The following is a 19,694-nucleotide window of genomic DNA, read 5'->3' on the forward strand; positions in this document are numbered from 1 at the left end:
CCACTTCGAGGATCCCGCTTCGCTGTCTTATCAGCGGGATTGTGCCAGCGGAGGGGTAGGACTTTGGAGACTGCTGTTGTAGGGTGTGGCTGAAGCGCAGCAGGGCTGCGAGCGGTGTTAGCAGGGACTCCATTTCCCAGGAGTCCCTGCCGTCTACCTGGAACACCTGCGCCGCTCTCCCTGCTTGCCCCGCCCCCTTGCACCATCAAGTTTAAAAACCTCTGCCTTGGAACTCACGTTGGGAGACCATATCGACTCTGCCAAACCTGCTGGGAGTTGGTGTTCCGGACCTGGACTTCTGTTCTTCCTCAGCCCATTAATCTGTCAGCAGCTTGCCGGACCCACTTCGCGGGTCCCGCTTCGCTGTGTTATCAGCGGGATTGTGCCAGCGAAGGGGTAGGACTTTGGAGACTGCTGTTGTAGGGTGTGGCTGAAGCGCAGCAGGGCTGCGAGCGGTGTTAGCAGGGACTCCATTTCCCAGGAGTCCCTGCCGTCTACCTGGAACACCTGCGCCGCTCTCCCTGCTTGCCCCGCCCCCTTGCACCATCTCCCTTCCTACTTAACAGCTCATCGTGTCTGCTGCGCGGGAGCGCGCGGGAGCGCCCCGGGAGAAGCCCGGGACAAGGGCGGGACCGTCTGAGGTCGTCCGAGGTCAGCCGAGGCTGGGCTGGGCCTCCTCTCTAAGCAGCTGGGTAAAAAGTGTGTACCACTCCTTATTTAATTATCTTTGAGTACTTATCTTGTTTATTCTGGTTTTTTTATGCGTACAGGAGGCTGAGTATTAATCGTCAATATGGCCCTAAGAAATGGCAAAGATCGAACGGTTCAGATCACCACTAAGAAGGGGGTGGCTTCGGGGACACTCGACGATTTCTTTATAAGGGCCACAGGAATATTGGAGGAGATTGCTTTTGCTGAAAAACGTTTATCTGTGGATTTAGTGGCAGGGAAACGCTCCTCTCTGGGACATATTGGTACTGTGGTCTCTCCGACCCCTATTAGCCTATTATCACATACCATTGACTCGGGACATTGTCTTGATCCTAGACCCCTACTGCATTCCCAAGATTTAGATTGCTCCATAGTGGACACAACCATAGCGAGTTCGACCCAAAGTAATAGTCCGAATAGTGAGGACAGAAATGAATTAGTGCCAGATCAGGCTGATCCTAGTGCAATAAAGGAGGTACGGAAAAAATCAGTCCCAAACAAAAGGAAAAGGACGGGTGGGGTTAATAAAGTGGGTATGCCTAAGATTCCAAAAATCTGTGTTCCACCCCAATCTTCTGCAGTTTCACACAATGCTCTAGTTACAGAAGAGGCTGTTCCCAACATTGTAGTGCATGATCATGAAAGTTGTAAGGTTGATGAATTTCTCCTGACTAAGATAGAAGTTTTATTTAAATCTCTCTTACTCCCCCTATTAGAACGCACAAGGATTATGAACTCCAAAATTAATCAGTTAGAGAATACAGTTATTGGACACTACAAAGCATTGGAAAACTTAGTTAAGGGCATTGTTGTACCCAATAAAGATTTTACAGCTTCTCATGTCCCGATAACAAGCATAATGGCCAAACGGTCATCACCAATTTTGGGGGGGAATGCACAAACTCAGAAGGGCCCATCTTGCTCAGGGACTGCCCCCGTACTTAGTAAACCTTCAACACCTATTAGGGGAGATAAGGTTAAGAAGAGAGTAGTACCTAGCTCACAGCCGGCACCTAGTGTGAGCCGTAGGGATAATCGGGGTAGTCAGAATAGCCATATAGAGAGGAAAAAAAGCCCACCTTATGTGAATCTCCCTCCTGAGTCGGCCCCGTATACCATAATAATGACGGGGGTCTCGACAATTAATGGTGGCAAACCTGAATCTTTTAGAGATTTAAAAAATAAAGTTGTTTATTGGCTTGACAGAAATAGAACCCTACCGCCCTCCACGAACACAGAGATTATCAGTGTCAGAAGAGTTAGCTGGGTGGGTCCCTGCCCCAAGGATCTAGAGGGGACTGCATTATTGTTAATTTTAAGGACCCGTGGGTGGTGGACTACATCCGTAGAGAACCTAGATTTGGAAGAATGGGTGATGTCCAAACTCTAGGACTACACTATTTCTACCCTAAAAGATCTAGTAACCCACCAAAACATAATCACTTCCCCTTGTTAAACCATAACGGACCCTCTGGGAGATTCCAACTTGATCAGGTCAGACATACCCCGCTGTTTGCCCCCTTATTTAATCGATTCGAACCTCTCTCCGGCCTGGAGAGTATTGACTGTGTCTCGGATGGGCATGACATGCCCATTCTTTTTGAGGACGACGAGGCGGTGGAGGCGGCTGCCCCCACTGATTCTGGTAGAGTAGACTATTGTGGTCGTCCTGTTTCCAGCAAGTCTATAAGGGTAGTAGGAGTATGTGACGGAGAGGGTTCTGGTATAGTTGATCAACCAGGGAACCCAGTGGTTACATCTGTTGTTACTGAGAAGCACCAGACGGGAGGGGTAATACACCAAAAAGGGAACCTTGCTTTTGCTAGTACTAGCCAGCTGTAGGGGGCTGTGGAAAGAAGTTCTCAATTCAGGCAGGGGGAACCTGTTCTTATAGACTTACCCCCCTCAAATGCTTCACTTAAAATCATTTCGTGGAACATTGCTGGTCTTAGGGGGAAATTGGAACAGGCTGAATGGGCAGAGTTTATAGACCTTCACGACATTGTGATTCTACAGAAATGCTGGGCCCTGGAACCACTTTTTCGCGAAGGATACATAAACTTTTTTAAACCTGCAGTCCGTGGGAAAAAAGGTCGGCCATCTGGTGGGCTGACAATATGGGTAAGACAGCTAGTTAATTTTAGGCCATTGGAGATACAGGTACAGAATCCTGACATCCTTGGAATTAAACTTTGTAGAGACAACTGTCAGGATATCTATTTAATCAATATCTATGCACGTGTGCTTTCAGGAGGTCGGAGACCAGTACTTATTGGGGAGTTGGACTCTTATCTTGATGAAATTGGGAGGGATAAGTTTAAAATAGTTGCAGGGGATCTAAACTGCACATTTGAACCTCTCCCTGGGGGAAGTGATGATACATATTTAGAAGAAGATCAAATATGGGATGTCCCACACCTTGTCTTAAATCCTATTAAGAAGGTAACTGAAGCAGCCTTGCACTGGATGGGTTTGTGCTTGGAATGGGGGCTGAGGGCAGCTAATGGCCGTACATCCTCGGATAAAATAGGTCAGGACACCTTTGATAATGGGATTAGCAAAAGTCGTATAGACTATTACTTAATTAAATTGGAATTCTGGTCACTTGTGAACGACATGGTAATAATTGTACATCAAGAGAGTGACCACAGCCCGCTGGCCTTAAATCTTAAAGTTGAGAAGGGACTTCGCAGCGATAAGGTCACGCAGTGTATCATGGCTGAGGTCTCTCTGACCAATAATAGACGTAGGGTCCGTTGGTGTCATATTCTTGAAGATCCTACTGTTTTAGAGAGATTCTCTCAGGAAGTTGCTTCCACAGTGAATGCAATGCAGGCACTGAACAACATGTTAGATCCCTCTGAGCAGGTCAATATTCTTCATGAGCAACTTTTTGGCCAATTAAAAATTCTCTTAACTAGAGCAGGGTGTTCAGGGAAAAAGATATCGCAGCCCTCCAGTAGTAAATGGTATGACAAATCTTGTAGGGAGGCACACAGCTCTTTAATTGCGACTATTAAAACCAGGGTCTCAGCTGATATTAAACAGGCATGGTTGGAGTATAAGAGGGTCCAAATAATAGCAAAAAAGGCATGGGATGACAGGCGGTGGCAGGATCTCTATGAAGCCTGTCTATCGCCAAACCAGATTAAGTTTTGGCAGGTAGTTAAATGGGGAGGGAATATGGATACTCAAACTCCGGACAATTGTGTCCCAGTAGAGGTATGGGTAGACTATTTCTCCTCCCAGTTTAAAGGCACCGAGTTGGATCTCTCTGAGGGCGTTGCTATGTCAACTCCCTCGTGGTCTAGGCCGAGCTTGCAATTGGTATTCTCTACCTTAGATGTGGAGAAGGCGCTTGGAGCAGTACAGGCAGGTAAGGCACCAGGCATGGACTGTGTTCCGGCAGATTTATTTAAGCTCGACATGCCAAATTAGGTGCCCTACATTAAGATCTTTGCCAATGCTATAGCGAATGGGGCTAGTATTCCCGACTCATGGCGCGGGGCTGAAATATTACCTGTTTTTAAAAAAGGCGACCACTCGTGCCCAGGGAACTATCGCCCCATAAGTCTTATAGACGTGCTACAAAAGGTCATAGCCAGGATGGTATTAGCTAGAATACAGGCATGGGTCTGTGATGAAAAAATTCTATCCCCAATGCAAGCAGGATTCAGGGCTAGCACAAGCACCATTGATCAGGTGTTTAGATTTTTAATGATTTATTGGAAGGTAGTGTTTCTGGGTGGGGGCACCCTTTATGCAGCATTTGTGGACCTTAAGTCCGCATTTGATCTTGTTCCAAGAGGCAAACTATGGTCCGCCTTAGATAAAATGGGTATGCCCAGCGAACGACTTGATCTTATAGTTAGAATGCACAACGATAACTTTGCCAGGGTCAGATGGGGGAGACAGGGGCAGGTGACGGAACGGTTCCCTGTAACACGTGGGGTACGCCAGGGGTGTGTGTTAGCCCCAAACTTTGTTTCTCCTATTTATTAATCAAGTGGTGAAATTTTTTGCTGACACGCCTACTGATGCACCTGTATTGGGTGGAACTACATTTCCGCTACTCATCTTCGCGGATGATACATTAATCCTCTCCAAGACCCAAAAGGGCCTACAAACAGCAATTAACAGGTTTGAGGATTTCTGTAACTCAAATGACCTCCATATTAACGTGAATAAAACAAAATTTATGGTCCTGACAAAGAATAGACCCCTGCGTTACTTGGGGGTGGTTTTAGATTATAGATTGCGTTGGGAATTGCAGCGCAATGCACTTTGTTTGAAATTTGCACGCTTAACAGGGTACGTAGTTCAATCACTAAAAAGATCAAACCAGCCCTTAAAATTTATGAGGCGAAAATAAGAACGGCAATCCTCTATGGAGCGGACCTATGGGGTTTTATTGATCTAACCCCTTCACAAAGAATTCAAAACAAGTTCTTGCGTGCTCTTGGGAGCTTGCCACAATCTACCCCTAGTAAGCCCCTTCTGTTAGATATGGGTTGTCAAGGTATAAATGACATCGCACGTTATAGGATGGTTGCTTTATGGAGGCGTATTTGGTCTACTCCGGAACTGGCCTTGTTTGCGAATGAAATTGCTGAAGTCAGATCTATCTTGGGGTCTGGAAATCTGCCTTGGTTCCGCATTGTGAAGTCCACGTTGGGAGAAATGGGGTTAAGCCAGTTATGGTTAACACCGGAAACTGGAATTTTTCCTTCAAAAAAAGAATATAAGTCTCTCTTCTGGGCGACAGTACGAGCCCATTTGGCCATCCTGTCGGAGGGTACCAATCTAACCGGGCAGTTTTTGACTTTTAAATTGGATCCCCAGTTGGAGCCTTATTGGGACACTATCACTAAATGCCTTGATAGGAAACTCTGCCATCAGTTTCGGGTTGGCTCGCTACCTGTGAGGTCCTTTACACACAACTGGCTTGGCCAGATAACTGAGTGCTGTCCCTGGTGTAGGGACCAAAGGGAGACTACAGGTCATATTTTCTGGGCCTGTCCTGCCTATACTGCTCCGCGGAGTAAGTGGCTCAAGCCTGTCTGCAAGACGATCCGTGCACAAGGTAGTGCAGAGGCGTTATGGGCTCTTCGAACCACTATGTGTGAACCTGTGATTATAGGAGTTGCTAAATTTCTGGGATGGGTCCGGATTGTCAGAGCCAGGCAAATGTGTATTTAATTGATCACCTGATACTGTCCTGTTTTAAATTATGTATCTGTACGTCTTTATAAATTGGAAATTGAATTTAATTACATTTTATTGTAATATAAGTCTTTGTATGGTGAGAAGTTTTTATCTACTCATAATTATGAATTGTGGTTTTTATATACAATGTATGTATGAATTTTGTCAATGTCTTTTATGATGAAAATATTTTCAAAATAAAGACGTATGAAACTGAGAAGAAATACCACATTTAATACACATATCCAGACCCCCCAGGATATAACGGCATGGATTCGCGAATTTAGCGGCACAAATATGGAAATTTAGCGGCACAAATATTGAAATTTTGCAGCATTTTTGCAGCACTTTATTTCACTCATAATCATTCATTTTCAGCCTTAAATCAATGGAAATCGTTTTAGCAGAGTTTTCCACTTTGAATAGGCAACCTGGAATATGGAATAGAGGAAGCAGCCCACAGGTTAAGGTTGTTATCCCTTGGAAATGAAATTCTCCATTTGCTTTCTTATAGGTTGGTAGCAGTTATCACACCTTTTGACACATTGTGGTACCAGTATTTGGCACATCCTTAACCCTTTTCTCGCCTGAAAGTCTGAGGGCAGCTGGACACCGCTTTCGTGTGCATTTTTATGTGTAGTTAACTGGAAGTGAAAGACCAAAGAAAGTTACAGATAATTTTTTTTCACCACACCTTTGACCATCCCCCAAACACGCTCACACTTGCCCCCATTTTGCACAGCATCACAGTTCCCATACTTCTTTTTTAGGCACTTCGACCACTGGTTGCTGCTTGCCCGGGCTCCCTTCCAAGTCAACCACCAACCCATTTTCTAACCGTTTTATTCTAAACAACTGGTAATAAGGGCCTCAGAGTGGAGGACATTTTTCATTGACAACAAAGGACACCAGTCTAAGGGATGTTTTGCCTTAAGGATGTAGGAAGTGGGCTAATCGTTGGACAGAATTTAATAAAATTATTTGTAGATAATTTGTGTATTTCTTGAGGCCTGCCCTCGACTACCCCAAGATGGGGACATGATACCCCTTTTTTGTACCAGATTGTATACTGAAACAAGGCATATATCCCGCTCTGCTTTCGTGTAACTGTGAAATCTAGAAGGATATTTCACTGTCCTCCACAGATTAAACGTATCTAGTTAGTCACAGAAATACGATGCAAACCACAGTAGATCAACTGTGCACAAACACAGGGCCAAAAATCATTATACTTGAAATACACTGCAAACTAAGTTGTATCATAACTTGTGCAAAATGAGCGCAATTCGTTTTTTACACGTATGACTGCGTGGTATTTACATATTACAGATTTGAATCTGAGATCTATATAAACATGTCTTGGGCTGCAAGAAGCGCCATTCACTAATTCCATGCTACATTTCTTCGCCCATGTACGCTCCCACTTCCTAAGTAGATTGCATCCATGCATAGGTGTGCGAATTATGCTTAGTCCGCATGTGCACACATCACAACCTGTTTTTCAGGTGTAAGTCTGAAAATACAATCAGGAAAAATGGAGCACATTAGTTTAGACCCATTTCTTCTGCCTGCAGAATAGTCACATGGCTGGCTCAGTTGGGAGTCAGCTTTATATAAATGTAAACTGTATATAGAAATACATTTCCACTGGTAGGTGGTTTGCATTCTCCATGGTGTAGCCTGAAGTAGGGCCGCCACAGGTCTCCCAAACTGTTTGAATTATGTCCAACCACCCACCACATCGCATTCAGATGTGAAATCACCCATATCATGGCCATATTCATAAGACAAGAAACATATCCTTGTTTGGATTAAACAGAAATTGGAAGTTGATTAGCCAGTAAATTAGGTAAAAGATAAAAATGAAACATAAATAATGTCCATGAGTAAGAGAGTAAGAAAGAGACAAAGAAAGATGGAGGTAGAGAGAAGGGGATTACATTGGAAAATAAGGAGGGAGACGAGCAGGCAAAGAGAACAAGTATGATGTGAGCCAATAGGCTTTGGGTCTGAAAAGCCAAGCTGTCAACTGTGCCAGTGCTTGTTTATTTGGGCGGCATCATGACGGGATAAACATCTCTTCCACGGCTCGCGCACACCCCTCTGCTGCACGGGACCAGATTTCGCGGCACTTTAAAAAAAAATCGCGGCACTTTAACAAAAGTGCCGATTTCGCTGCAAACCGCGAAATCGCGATATCCTGGAGGGTCTGCATATCCCTATTAGGCGTCCCCTCGAGGGGGGCGGTTTTGCTTCATCGAGTCTCAAACTGGTACCACTACAAAAGCAACACATCCTACGAAGTGTGCTAGAAACAGGCATGCCAAAAATAGTGAAGAATATGCAGTATTATAACCAAAGTAGCACTTAAGGTACCCTTAGTACGATGTGTCGTTCAAATCAATTAAAATAGAGAAAATTCCCCTCCTTACCTGCCTATATAAATTGCAATTCATATATCAATCCCATACAAATCCAAGTTGGCCAACACAAATCCAAAATTCTAAAACCACAGTAAGCGTTACTAAACTACCTTACCAATCCCAGGCATCAAAACCAAATGCAAGTGTCGCATAACAACTCTTACCAATCACTTGGTGTCCAGGTTCCAACTGCCAAGTTCTCAAAATCGACCAAATGGTCACTGCATGGCGAATCAACAGAAGAGATCTCAGTCGAGGGCCGGCACTACCTGGAGGGTCAGATCAGAAAGAGAGGGAAAACGCCGGGCAGTGATCATCCAAAGCGAAATTCCAATCCTCCTTTTCGACCACTCCTTCGGGCATCTGTGTCGCCGATGAGCCCCACGTGTCGGGCGCCAATTTGTGGTGGTGGGCCTCAGCAAGTCCTACCAGTGATAGGGGTTCGCCCTTCTCTGCACATGTCCTCAGACCAATAGGATAGAAGTTGGCACAGAAACTGGAATAGAAAATACAAAGTTTATTAAACCTCATGAGGTGGAACTACATTCACACAACACCCTTCGACAATGTATGAAGTAGCACACTGAATGGAAGGAGCTTGGTCCTTTTAAACTCACACAGGGGCTCAAAAGAAGGCAGTACAAGTACAAGAGAAGGTTTCAGGTACATATAAGGTCATACAGAAAATGCACAGTCAACAAGTGGGAGGAGCTAACAGTTGCTAATTCTGGTGAACACATCCAGACAAATACAGACTAGGGACAGCTGCAAGGACAGCTGCAAGCTCAACTGAGCATGTGCGAAGCAGAAGAGGCTAAATATAACCTGTCTCTAGGCAGATTTGAAGAGCAGACAAAAGCAAGGTAGGACAGAGCACATGACACGCACGTGGTAGCACATGGCATACAAGATGGCTGCCAGAAATACAAAATGGATTCCACAAATCGGACAAGATACAGGATGGCTTCTGCTAATGCTAACCCAATAGCAACAAAATTACAACATTTGGATCCCAACATTTGGATCGACGTTATATCCTATGCCTCGAAAATACCACTCACCGAACTGGAGAGTGTAACAAACTGAATAGGACTACTGAGTAATGCCGAGCGATCTGCACTGTCCGTTCTTCGTTTACATCCTTACTTAAGAGATGTTCTCACTGTTGGCCCTTTCCTTAAAAATATAAGCTAGGCCAGAGAGCACCCCAGCCGGTATGCAGCATTTTTCCAGTGAATATATACATAGATGCTATATGTATTAGAGGTGCCGTTTACTATGCATTTGAATTATATGATAATAAAAAGTCTCACATCTTTTCCATAAAAGAAATAACAGTGACTCGACAATATATTGATTCTGTGTTATTTTGCTGTCATCTGTATCTGCTGTCCTATCCCACACCAGCTTCCAAAAGTAAGTCTGGCCTGTTCGGCCTCATTACCCGTGAAAGTCCAAGCCTTAAAAGAATGAATTCGGAAATTGAAATGAGCCTGCAGTAGAGTCTGGCTTCTCTGGTTCAATAAACAAAGGAAATACTCTTTAGAAGAATTGCTTAATTGCCCTTGCGCCCCCGACATGAATAAATGTATAAACTGGAATTGTTATGTAACCTTTACTGTTCTAATTCTTCGCTACTATGAAGTGTGACCCATCACAGGTTTCTGTAGTGTTACCATCGATTTGAAAGCGCTGATAAAAGTTCAACACAGGAGGTGGTTTTGTTATTAGGTCACTGACTTGGATCAGACTAATTTGAGCAGCACCTTGTGTGGCCACTCAGTGCTAAAGCTCGGTACAGCTGATCTCCATTGTGATGTGGGAATTTAGAATTGTTGTTAAAAATGTTTATTAATTTAACATTCACGGTTGATAAAATGATCATCCTTTATCAACCTCTAGGAGGATGTGAGTAATAAACAAAAACAAGTGGTTCTTGCACAAATCCCACAAGAAGACTAGAAGATTAATATAATTTCCTAGTATTATTACCTGATGTAGTTTGGTTCCAGGGCACAGTGAGTGAAGGACCCACGACTGGGCATAGCCTTGACCACTTAGGGCATTATATCAAGCACACAAAACGGTAATGGAGTATGTGCAGATGTGGGTCCCTTGCTCAATGTGCCACTGGAACCAAGCTCCACCCGACTGAAGAGCCCAAACAGGGTGAAACCGGTCTTAGGGGCTTGTGTTCTGGTGCAGAGAAGACCTGGCTTGGCAGTTCGGGTTGAACTGTTCCCATTGGAACAGGGTCAAGACTGATTTGGCAATCTTGGGTAATTCCCACAGAAAAGATAGTCATTTGAGGTTGTTAGGTTTACCACAAGATTTGTAATTCAGGTTTGGCCATTTAAGCTACATTATTTTCACTATCTGACAATTCTACTGCATCTCATGTTAAATGGAAAATTTCAGATTTTGCGTTTAATTTAAACAAAATGCTTCCAAGTGGGCTGGTGCATTGAGCAAATGATTCAACTACAAATATGAGCCATAAAAAGGAGAGGAGCTGTCCTTGAATTGATTTCATCTCTAGCTGGTGTATCTCCATCAGATAAATATTGAACCCAAACCTTGGATATTGCACTAAATAATCAGCAAGATCAGGTGCAATAAAATTGGGACTTCGTGAAATTATATGTATAACTGCCTCATAAACTCCAAATCAACCTGCTCAAAGTCCTTTCCATCAACTACTGTGACTTAAAGGTGTAGATATTTATTTCCTCATGGTGAGAACACTTCAAAGAGAAGCATTTTACATAGAAACAAGCCATTACAGAAAGAACAAATATGCAGTTTGGTTGGCTGCATAAATGATTATGTGAATTGTGGAGGGGTGATGCTTTCAACAAGAAACAGTAAGAGAGCAAAGTATGCAAATAATGTATATACTTACACTGGTTTCACAGGTGTCATAAATATGTAGGAAGGTAGGAGGGATAGTTAAGGTGGGGCAAAGTGGCTGCTCTGATGGGGTATTTTGACCATGGTATCTTTTTGAGGCAACGTTCGAAGCAGTTGGGCGTATTAAGTGTCAGCGTGGATGAGTCTCTAGATAAAAAGCATTTGCAATGCAATAGGTCTTGCATTACTGAAAGTTTGAGCTATTGGCGTTGCATTATTGTTTGCAACATCAATAGCTCAAACTTTCAGTAATGCGAGACCAATAGCATTTCAAATGCTTGTTATTCATACCGTGGCTCTCAGAAAAATAACACACTTTCTACAAGAGCACGTTAGGAAACTAATTACGACTGGGATGGACAAAGGACTCCAGTGTGCTTTCCCGCCACTACCTCAATGTCCCAAGTTGTGAAGAAGATCATGAACAATCAGGCCCATGTCATTCCAATGGCACTCAATTGGGTCAGGAGAATGTGGCGCCCAGAACTCCTGAGAATGAGTGCCTGTCCTCTTATCAGGTTCCTACTTCGGGAAGACGTCCTGTCTCCACAGCAGGAGAGAGCCCTCCACCTGAATTTACACGGCTGACACGCCCATGTGTGGAGATAGAACAGCGACACATGACAAACTTCAATTTGCCACCTGAAGTGGTGGATGTCATCCTCAGATACCCCTCTATGAAAACCATTAATGCCGGGTGGTGGGTCACATATGTAACTTGGTGCGGTGCCTGGAAAACAGCAAAGCTGTCGGACGTTCGTTTGTTTGTTATATTTGTATTCCAGCATAGCTTTTCCAGTGGGCATGGTCTGTATTCCTTTATTATAGTTATTGAAAAAATAAATTCCAAAAATATACTTAGGTATTGGATCATACACAATGATGCACAATTCTAGTGCCCAAAAGCCAGATATGCACGAACCACATCTACAAAACCAACAAAAGTACTGAATCCACAAATCTGTAGACCTATGACTTCGATCTGCAAATAAAAATAGGTGTCCTGGAAACCCTTCCCATGGGTTCATACTTCACACCAAGCTTTTTTCCCAAACATATAACAAATCCCGGAAAATTGCCACTCTTACACATTCATTTACTACCTCGACCATTTTGCAAAATCTTAGAACAGTGAGAGGAAGGTTACTATTTCTCTTTCGGTGTCTAGCACAGGTTAGATATGGTGTCAGCCAGTAATGAAGTATGCATTGTAAAGCTGGAGGGTGCACACTACAGCCTAATCTGTATTCAGGGGTTCCTCTTCGACAGATGTGCAGCAGAAGGGTTTGAAGAAGGTCCTGGTTCCTTTTATGCACCCACTACTGAATGTGGTGCCAGCCCAAGAATTTCCCAGACTGGGATGTCACCACAACAATTTGCAATGAGTGAGCAGGCACAATTCCATACTCAACAGTGACATTGTTTGCTGTCCAAACACTGAAAGCTTGTTGTCTGACGAGTATATAGTTGCTTTGAGAACAAATTAAAAATAAATAAATATAGTATTTAAAGGATTGCATCCCTGACTTAGAGATGGTAAAGCTATGCAACAGTATGGCTCACATAAGATGCAAGGTTCTTATTTTTTAACAACGTAAACTTATAAAAATGTAAAGATTAACGATATTAAAGACGATCTTAAAGACGATCATGTATTTATTATTCAAGGATAGGAAAATATTAGTCTTAAGATCATTGATTGCTTTGACAATAATCCAGGCTACAATAAAAGACAAGTCGAAATCTCAATGCACTCCATTCGACAACTCAAATATGGCAATGCATCGAAAAAGTAAAAATGTCAACTAAACAGGCTGTTGGATATTTTTACCGCTTCGCAAGATTAATCATTGCTTGTAATTAGCAGGGCATCTCTGTAAATTCTAGCAACTGCTGGAAAACAGTTCAGTAACTATTCCGAACATATCAAATTAATATTTGTTAAGCCTGTTTATTCCTCGAACTTTAAGAGGACGACACTAGCTCTTGTGGAAATATCACACAGTAAAACCTATTACCTCTGCAGGGCATTGCCTCTTATTTAACACAAAAGCTAAAATAGGCTTTACGCAGTTTGTCATTGCAAGGAAATTTCTACCAAAAGACTAGGGCCAGATGTAGGAGGCCATTTACCGACCGGTAACGGCCGATTTCGGCCGTTACCGACCGGTAAATGGGTATTTGTGATGTAGGTGGCCAATTATACCGATTCTGTAAATTTACCGAATGGGGTAAATTTACTGAATCAGTAAAATACAGAATCGGTATTTTTACCGATTCAGTAACTGTCAGATGTAGGTGGGACTCTTCTGAGTCCCAAGGGCCTTACAGATTCAGTATTTTACCACCCAATCCAATTGGGTGGTAAAATACCAAATCCAGGTGTGCATGCACATGTGTGCATGGCATGCACACCTATGCCATGTGACAGACGGACATGCCCTTAGGGCATGTCTGTGTGCCACATGGCACACATGCCTGTATTTGGGGTGCTAGAGGGTGTCAAAGTGACACCCCCTGCACCCTTGCAGGATTCAGTATTTATCGAATCGGTAAATACCGATTCGGTAATGCCCATTGATTCCTATGGGCTTCAAGGCCCATAGGAATCAACAGGCATTACCGAATCGGTATTTACCGATTCGGTAAATACCGATTTTTACAGATTCGGTAATTCAATTACCGAATTTACCTAAATCTCCCTCCTTCAATTTTACCGATTCATAAATAATGAATCGGTAAAATTCTGTATTTATGAGTCGGTAAAATATACTTACCTATATCTGGCCCTAGATGTTAGGTCTACTACAGACTTAGGGCCCGATGTAGGTAAACGCGATTTTCCGATTTCAAAATACCGAGGCGGGCCGAATCGGTATTCAGAAAACGGAAAACGATATGTAGGAAAAAAATTCCGAATGAAAACCGAATCGGTCGGCATCGGTAATGAGAATCGGTACGTTCCGATTCAGCTCGTTCCGAATCGGAAGTTACCGATTTGGCCAACAACGAATCGGAAAACACCGAATCGGCTCTCATCGAATCGGATAGTTCCGAATCGGCGAATACCGAATCGGTAAAAGCCGAATCGGTAAAAACCGATTCGGCAATCATAGACCCATGGCGAAAAAGCCCATAGGAATGCATTGCATGAACCGATTCGGCTTTTACCGAATCGGATAATACCGAATCGGATTTTACCGATTCGGCTAATACCGAATCGGTAAAAGCCGATTCGGCAATAGGCGATTCAGCCAATGAGGTGGCTCCCCCTCCCCCACCCAAACAGGGAGTGGCAACCCTGGCAGGTGCAGACAATTAAGAAGTTTCTAGAAGTTACTGGAAAGCCTGCCTGAGCCCAACACACAGTTAGCAGCAGTGGGAGAAGGAGGTTGCAGACTGAACAACAGCAGAATGGCAGATCAGGCAGGAAGCCAGAAGTCCTCCCAAAAGAGGAAGCCCAAATTCACCACCACAGAACTGCAGGTGCTGGTTGAGGAGGTGGTGAGGGTGCACCGCCAGCTCTTTGGCAGGCTGTCCCTCAACGTGCCAGACAGCACGAAGAGGAGATTGTGGACCGACATCGCACAGAAGGTCAATGCTGCTGGAGTCACCCCCAGGTCCATTGAGGAACTAAAGAAAAGGTTCTACGACCTCCGCAGCCTCACGAAGAGGAAGCTGGCCGAAATCCAGAGGCAGGCTGGACACACCGGAGGAGGCCAGAACCCGGCGCCACCCCTCACCGAGCTGGAGGAAATTGTCTCCAGCACCATCGAGAGGGCGAGCATCGTAGGGATCGGGACCCTGGACAGCACTGCGATGGCCACAGCTACAGGTAAGAAGCATGCGCATCATGACACACCCTACCAGACACCTCCCCATTAGACACAATGCATAGGCAAACACCAGCACTGTACTGCCACCAACATACAAGAGACAAGCATCATGGTACATGTAGTCAGCAGAAGTTAGCCAGATATGTCAGTGCAGAATCACAAGACAGGAAACAGTGTGACACGGTGTAAGGAGATGCAAGGACATGTGGAATGCCATAATTGTACTGCCTGTAATACATCGGCACTCAGTTTACAAATGCTTCTTTGTACCTAGGGGCACCATCAGGCAGCACCACTGTGGCAGCAGAGGGAGCCTCGACATCTACTACTGCAGTGGCAGGGCCCAGCACCAGCCAGCCTGGCCAGGAGGAGGAGGATGAGGATGAGGAAGGAGACACCACAGGGCTTGGAATGGAGGGAGTCCTGGTGATTGATTTCCAGGCAGTGCACTCCCCAGTACTGCCCAGCTCACCCCCCTTGCAATTTTCACCATGCAACTCCCCAACAAGGCAGACCATTCCGCCGACAACAGCTCCTGCCACAACCGTGGCCTTGCCACCCGTCCTACCTGTCCTGGGAGCAGGGGCACCGGGACCGGCCAGCACCACACCACCACCAGTGGCACCCCAGCCCACTCAGCAGGCCGGAGGCAGCAGTGCCAGACGCCGTGCCACCACCACCACCACCACCACTGCTGCACCAGCACGGGAGGGCAGTGTGTTCCTGGGCCTGGAGGGCCAGATGGTCAAAATCCAGCGCCAACAGGCCAGATCCACCATGGCCTGCCAACGCCAGCTCCTGCAGCACAACCTGCAGATGGGGGAGTTGGTGAAGGGGTTCCAGGCTGTTGTGGACAGCAACAAGGAGGTGGCAGCAGGGTTGGGCAGGCTGACCACTGCCATCACCCACTCCTCTGCCAGGCAGGAGGAGCATGAGGTTGCGCGCAGGAGGGATGCCCGGGTGCTCAACCGGGCCATGGCCCGCCTTGCATCGGCGACCGCCCAGCTGTGCATCCGAAGCGCAAATCAGGAGTCGGTGCAGAGTCAGCAAACGGCTGAGCTGACCAGGGGGATGGCCAGAATCACCACGGCCATGGAGGCCATGTTAATTTCAAACGCCGCCTCCAATCCTGCCCTGGACCTGGGTGATGCTGGAGACAGCAGCAGCCGCAGCAGCCCGGCCAGCGCTGCATCAGAGCCAAGGAGGAGCACCAGGCGATCCGCTGATGCTGCAGGCCATTCGGAGGGGGCCGGGGGACACCCCAGTGGGTCTGGAAAGCGGGCCAAAAAATAGGCTGGCAAGGGGGGATGATCATACCAGGACCCTGGACTTTATTTGTTTTGACAGACTCCATTTTTTAATGCACTTCAGTGATGTAACTGTGGTGCATCACTATTAAAAATTTTATTTTCCAAGCAACATTTAGCTGTCTTTGCATCTGTACTCAGTCAGAAATAGTTCTCAGTGATCTCCTCACGTCTGTATCTGCCATCACATGGCGTACACACCCCAGCTGGCTGTGTCAGTGGCACAGCTTCGTCGTCGTCATAGTCCTCGTAGTCAGACAACTCCACCTCAGTGCCCTTCTTGACCGCAAGGTTGTGTAACATTGCACATACAGCTATGATCTTGCAGCAGGTGATGGGGGTATACTGCCTTGCACCTCCACTCTTGTGCAGGCATCTGAATCTACTTTTCCAGATGCCAAAGGTCCGTTCCACAACATTCCTGGTGCGTATGTGGGCCCGGTTATACCTCCTTTGGCTGGGTGTGGAGGGGTTGAGGTAGGGGGTGAGTATGAATGAGCGGAGGGCATATGCACTGTCGCCTGGAAGAGAAAGGGGTCACATTAGACACATGCATACATGTATTACACCTACCTACTATGTGTTATGGGGGTCTGATGATGTGGCTCACCTAGGAGGTATCCTTCTCCAAAATCGCCAGCCATCAGCCGTGCATATATGCCGCTCTGTTGGAATATATAGGAGTCATGGGTACTCCCTGGAAATTTTGCTACCAGGTCTGTGATGGTGCACTTGGCATTGCAGATCACCTGCACGTTGATGGTGTGTGTCGATTTCCGATTGCGGTATATGTATTCGGTGTCCGCTGGTGGGCAAATCGGAATATGCGTGCCATCTATGCAACCGATGACTTGGGGAAAGTGTGCCATCTGGTAGAAGTCCGCTTTGGTTTGTAGCAGTTCTGCGTGGGTTGCAGGGAATGAGATGTATTGGTCCATCCTGTCTATCATGGCGTCAAGGAATATGTGGAAGAACCTTGACAGGCTGCTCTGGCTCACCCCTCCTGCTGCTGCTACTCCACTTTGATAGCTGCCAGACGCTACCAGGTGTAGGCTGCATAGCACCTGGACGTGCGCAGGGATGGCGTGTGCCCTTGGGGTGTGGTGGTCCAAGTATGGCTTAAGGTCCCTGATGAGCTCAAGTATGGTGTCAGAGTCCAGCCTGTATCTCTGTAGGATCTCAGCCTCAGTGAGCATGAACAGGGTTATCCTCTGTCTGTAGACCTGTTCATTTCTTAGCCATTCCCTCTGTCCTTCCTGCTGTAGCCGTAGCCGCCTCGCAATGACATAGAAAGCTGCCATCCTGCAAGTTGCAATGCATTTTGGGACTGTTTATATGGGTTGGAGTTGGTTACCACCTGATTGCAATCCATGGTAAATACCGAGTGAATTCTACCGATTTTGAGCCGATTTCGGTGTTTCTGTGCCTCCCTACATCTCCCCAACTGTTGGAATCGGGGAATTTCCCGATCGGAGATTCATACGAATCGGCATGTTTTCCGATTCGGTTCATGTCCGAATCGGTATTTCTACCGAATCGGTACATGGACCGATTCGGTGATTTCCCGATTCGGTGTCACTAACGAATCGGTAGTGGGACCGAATCGGTGAATTCCCGATTCGGATTTCCCGATTCGGTGTCACTAACGAATCGGTAGTGGGACCGAATCGGTGAATTCCCGATTCGGTGTCACTAACGAATCGGTAGTGGGACCGAATCGGTGATTTTCCGATTCGGTGTCACTAACGATTCGGTACATGGACCGATTCGGTCTTTGTCACCGAATCGGTGTTTTTCCGATTCGTTACGTATCCGATTTTCGGTATGTACGTATCGGATCCTTTCACGTTCGGTACACATTCCGATTCGGTTTTCTATCCGATTCGTTCTGTTTTTGGTTCCCTACATCTCGATGGCTGTTTACCGATCGGTAAGGGCCAAAACTCGGTATTTTCGGCCGATACCGATCGGTAAAGCCCTACCTACATCGGGCCCTTAGTTGCCATCACAGCGTTAAGATTTTGTTATCAGGACATAGTCTACTCACCCAACTTGCTTGCAGTCGTTGTGTTTAGCGAAGTCTGAGAATGTCCCTTATGAGAGCTAGTAATGCTGTGACTGCGAGCAGAATGGGGGTGCCATCAGGTGCCAGGAAGGGTATCCGGGGTTGCTCTTTGAGGGAGGTAGCTACTGATACAACAAGCATTGGAAATCCAATAGGTCTCGCATTAGGAAAGTTTGAGCTATTGGTCTTAGAAATGAAATTTTTTAAATGTATGTGTTGTTTTTTAAAATAGCTAAATTAATAGCTTTGTCATTTACAATGCCAATATTTATAACTTTCGCAAATGTGACACCTATAGCATTTGTAATGCAACATGTTTTGTATTTACGTGACTTAGATGTATTGATATTACAAATAACAATGGCTTTTAATTTTTTTAAATAATTAATACTTAAATAATTTATTTACTTTGTAATGTCAATAGCTTAAACTTTTGTAAATAACTGTTGTGAAGATTATGTTCAGTGTTTTTTATTGTGACGAAAATCCAAGAACAGAAGTGAAATACTAACATTTTTTTGCGATTTGTAATAAAGCTTGAAAGCTTGAAAACAGATTGAAACATTGAAAGAACATATTTGAATCAGTGATGCTGTGGTGGTGCTGAGTGATGCTGTGGTTTCGCTGAGTGATGCTGTGGTTGCGCTGAGTGATACTGTGGTTACGCTGAGTGATGCTGTGGTTGCGCTGAGTGATGCTGTGGTGGCACTGAGTGATGCTGGGGTGGAGCTGAGAGATAATGTGGTGGTGCTGAGTGATAATGTGGTGATGCTGAGTGATAATGTGGTGGTGCTGAGTGATGCTGGGGTGGCGCTGAGTGATGATGTGGTGATGCTTAGTGGTGCTGTGGTGGTGCTGAGTGATGCTGGGGTGATGCTGAGTGCTGATGTGGTGATGGTGGGGTGGTGCTGAGTGATGCTGGGGTGGTGCTGAGTGATGCTGTGGTGTTGCTGAGTGATGCTGAGTGGTGCTGGGGTGGCGCAGAGTGGTGCTGTGGTGGTGCAGAGTGGTGCTGTGGTGGTGCAGTGTGGTGCTGTGGTGGTTCTGTGGTGGCGCTGAGTGGTGCTGTGGTGGTGCTGAGTGGTGCTGTGGTGGTGCTGAGTGGGGCTGTGGTGGTGCTGAGTGGTGCTGTGGTGGTGCTGAGTGATGTTGTGGTGGTGCTGAGTGATGCTGTGGTGGTGCTGAGTGATGCTGTGGTGGTGCTGAGTGGGAGATGGGGAGAGGGAGAAAAAGGAGA

The 19,694-nt window shown here is 45.7% G+C and overlaps 2 protein-coding genes across 2 annotated transcripts in view; both read left to right on the forward strand.

The window, feature by feature from the left end:
* LOC147712121 (pancreatic triacylglycerol lipase-like) overlaps positions 1-19,694 on the forward strand; it is a 201,867-nt gene that overhangs the window by 17,124 nt on the left and 165,049 nt on the right. The window lies entirely within an intron of this gene.
* Positions 14,466-16,583, forward strand: LOC147712122 (uncharacterized). The gene is made up of 2 exons (XM_086920289.1): positions 14,466-15,084; positions 15,360-16,583. Exons 1-2 carry the CDS (start codon positions 14,664-14,666, stop codon positions 16,376-16,378), a joined length of 1,440 nt encoding a protein of 479 aa, XP_086776415.1. The 5' UTR covers positions 14,466-14,663; the 3' UTR covers positions 16,379-16,583.

Source organism: Lissotriton vulgaris, chromosome 5 (genome assembly GCF_964263255.1).
Source record: "Lissotriton vulgaris chromosome 5, aLisVul1.2, whole genome shotgun sequence".
NCBI classification, from domain to species: Eukaryota; Metazoa; Chordata; class Amphibia; order Caudata; family Salamandridae; genus Lissotriton; species Lissotriton vulgaris.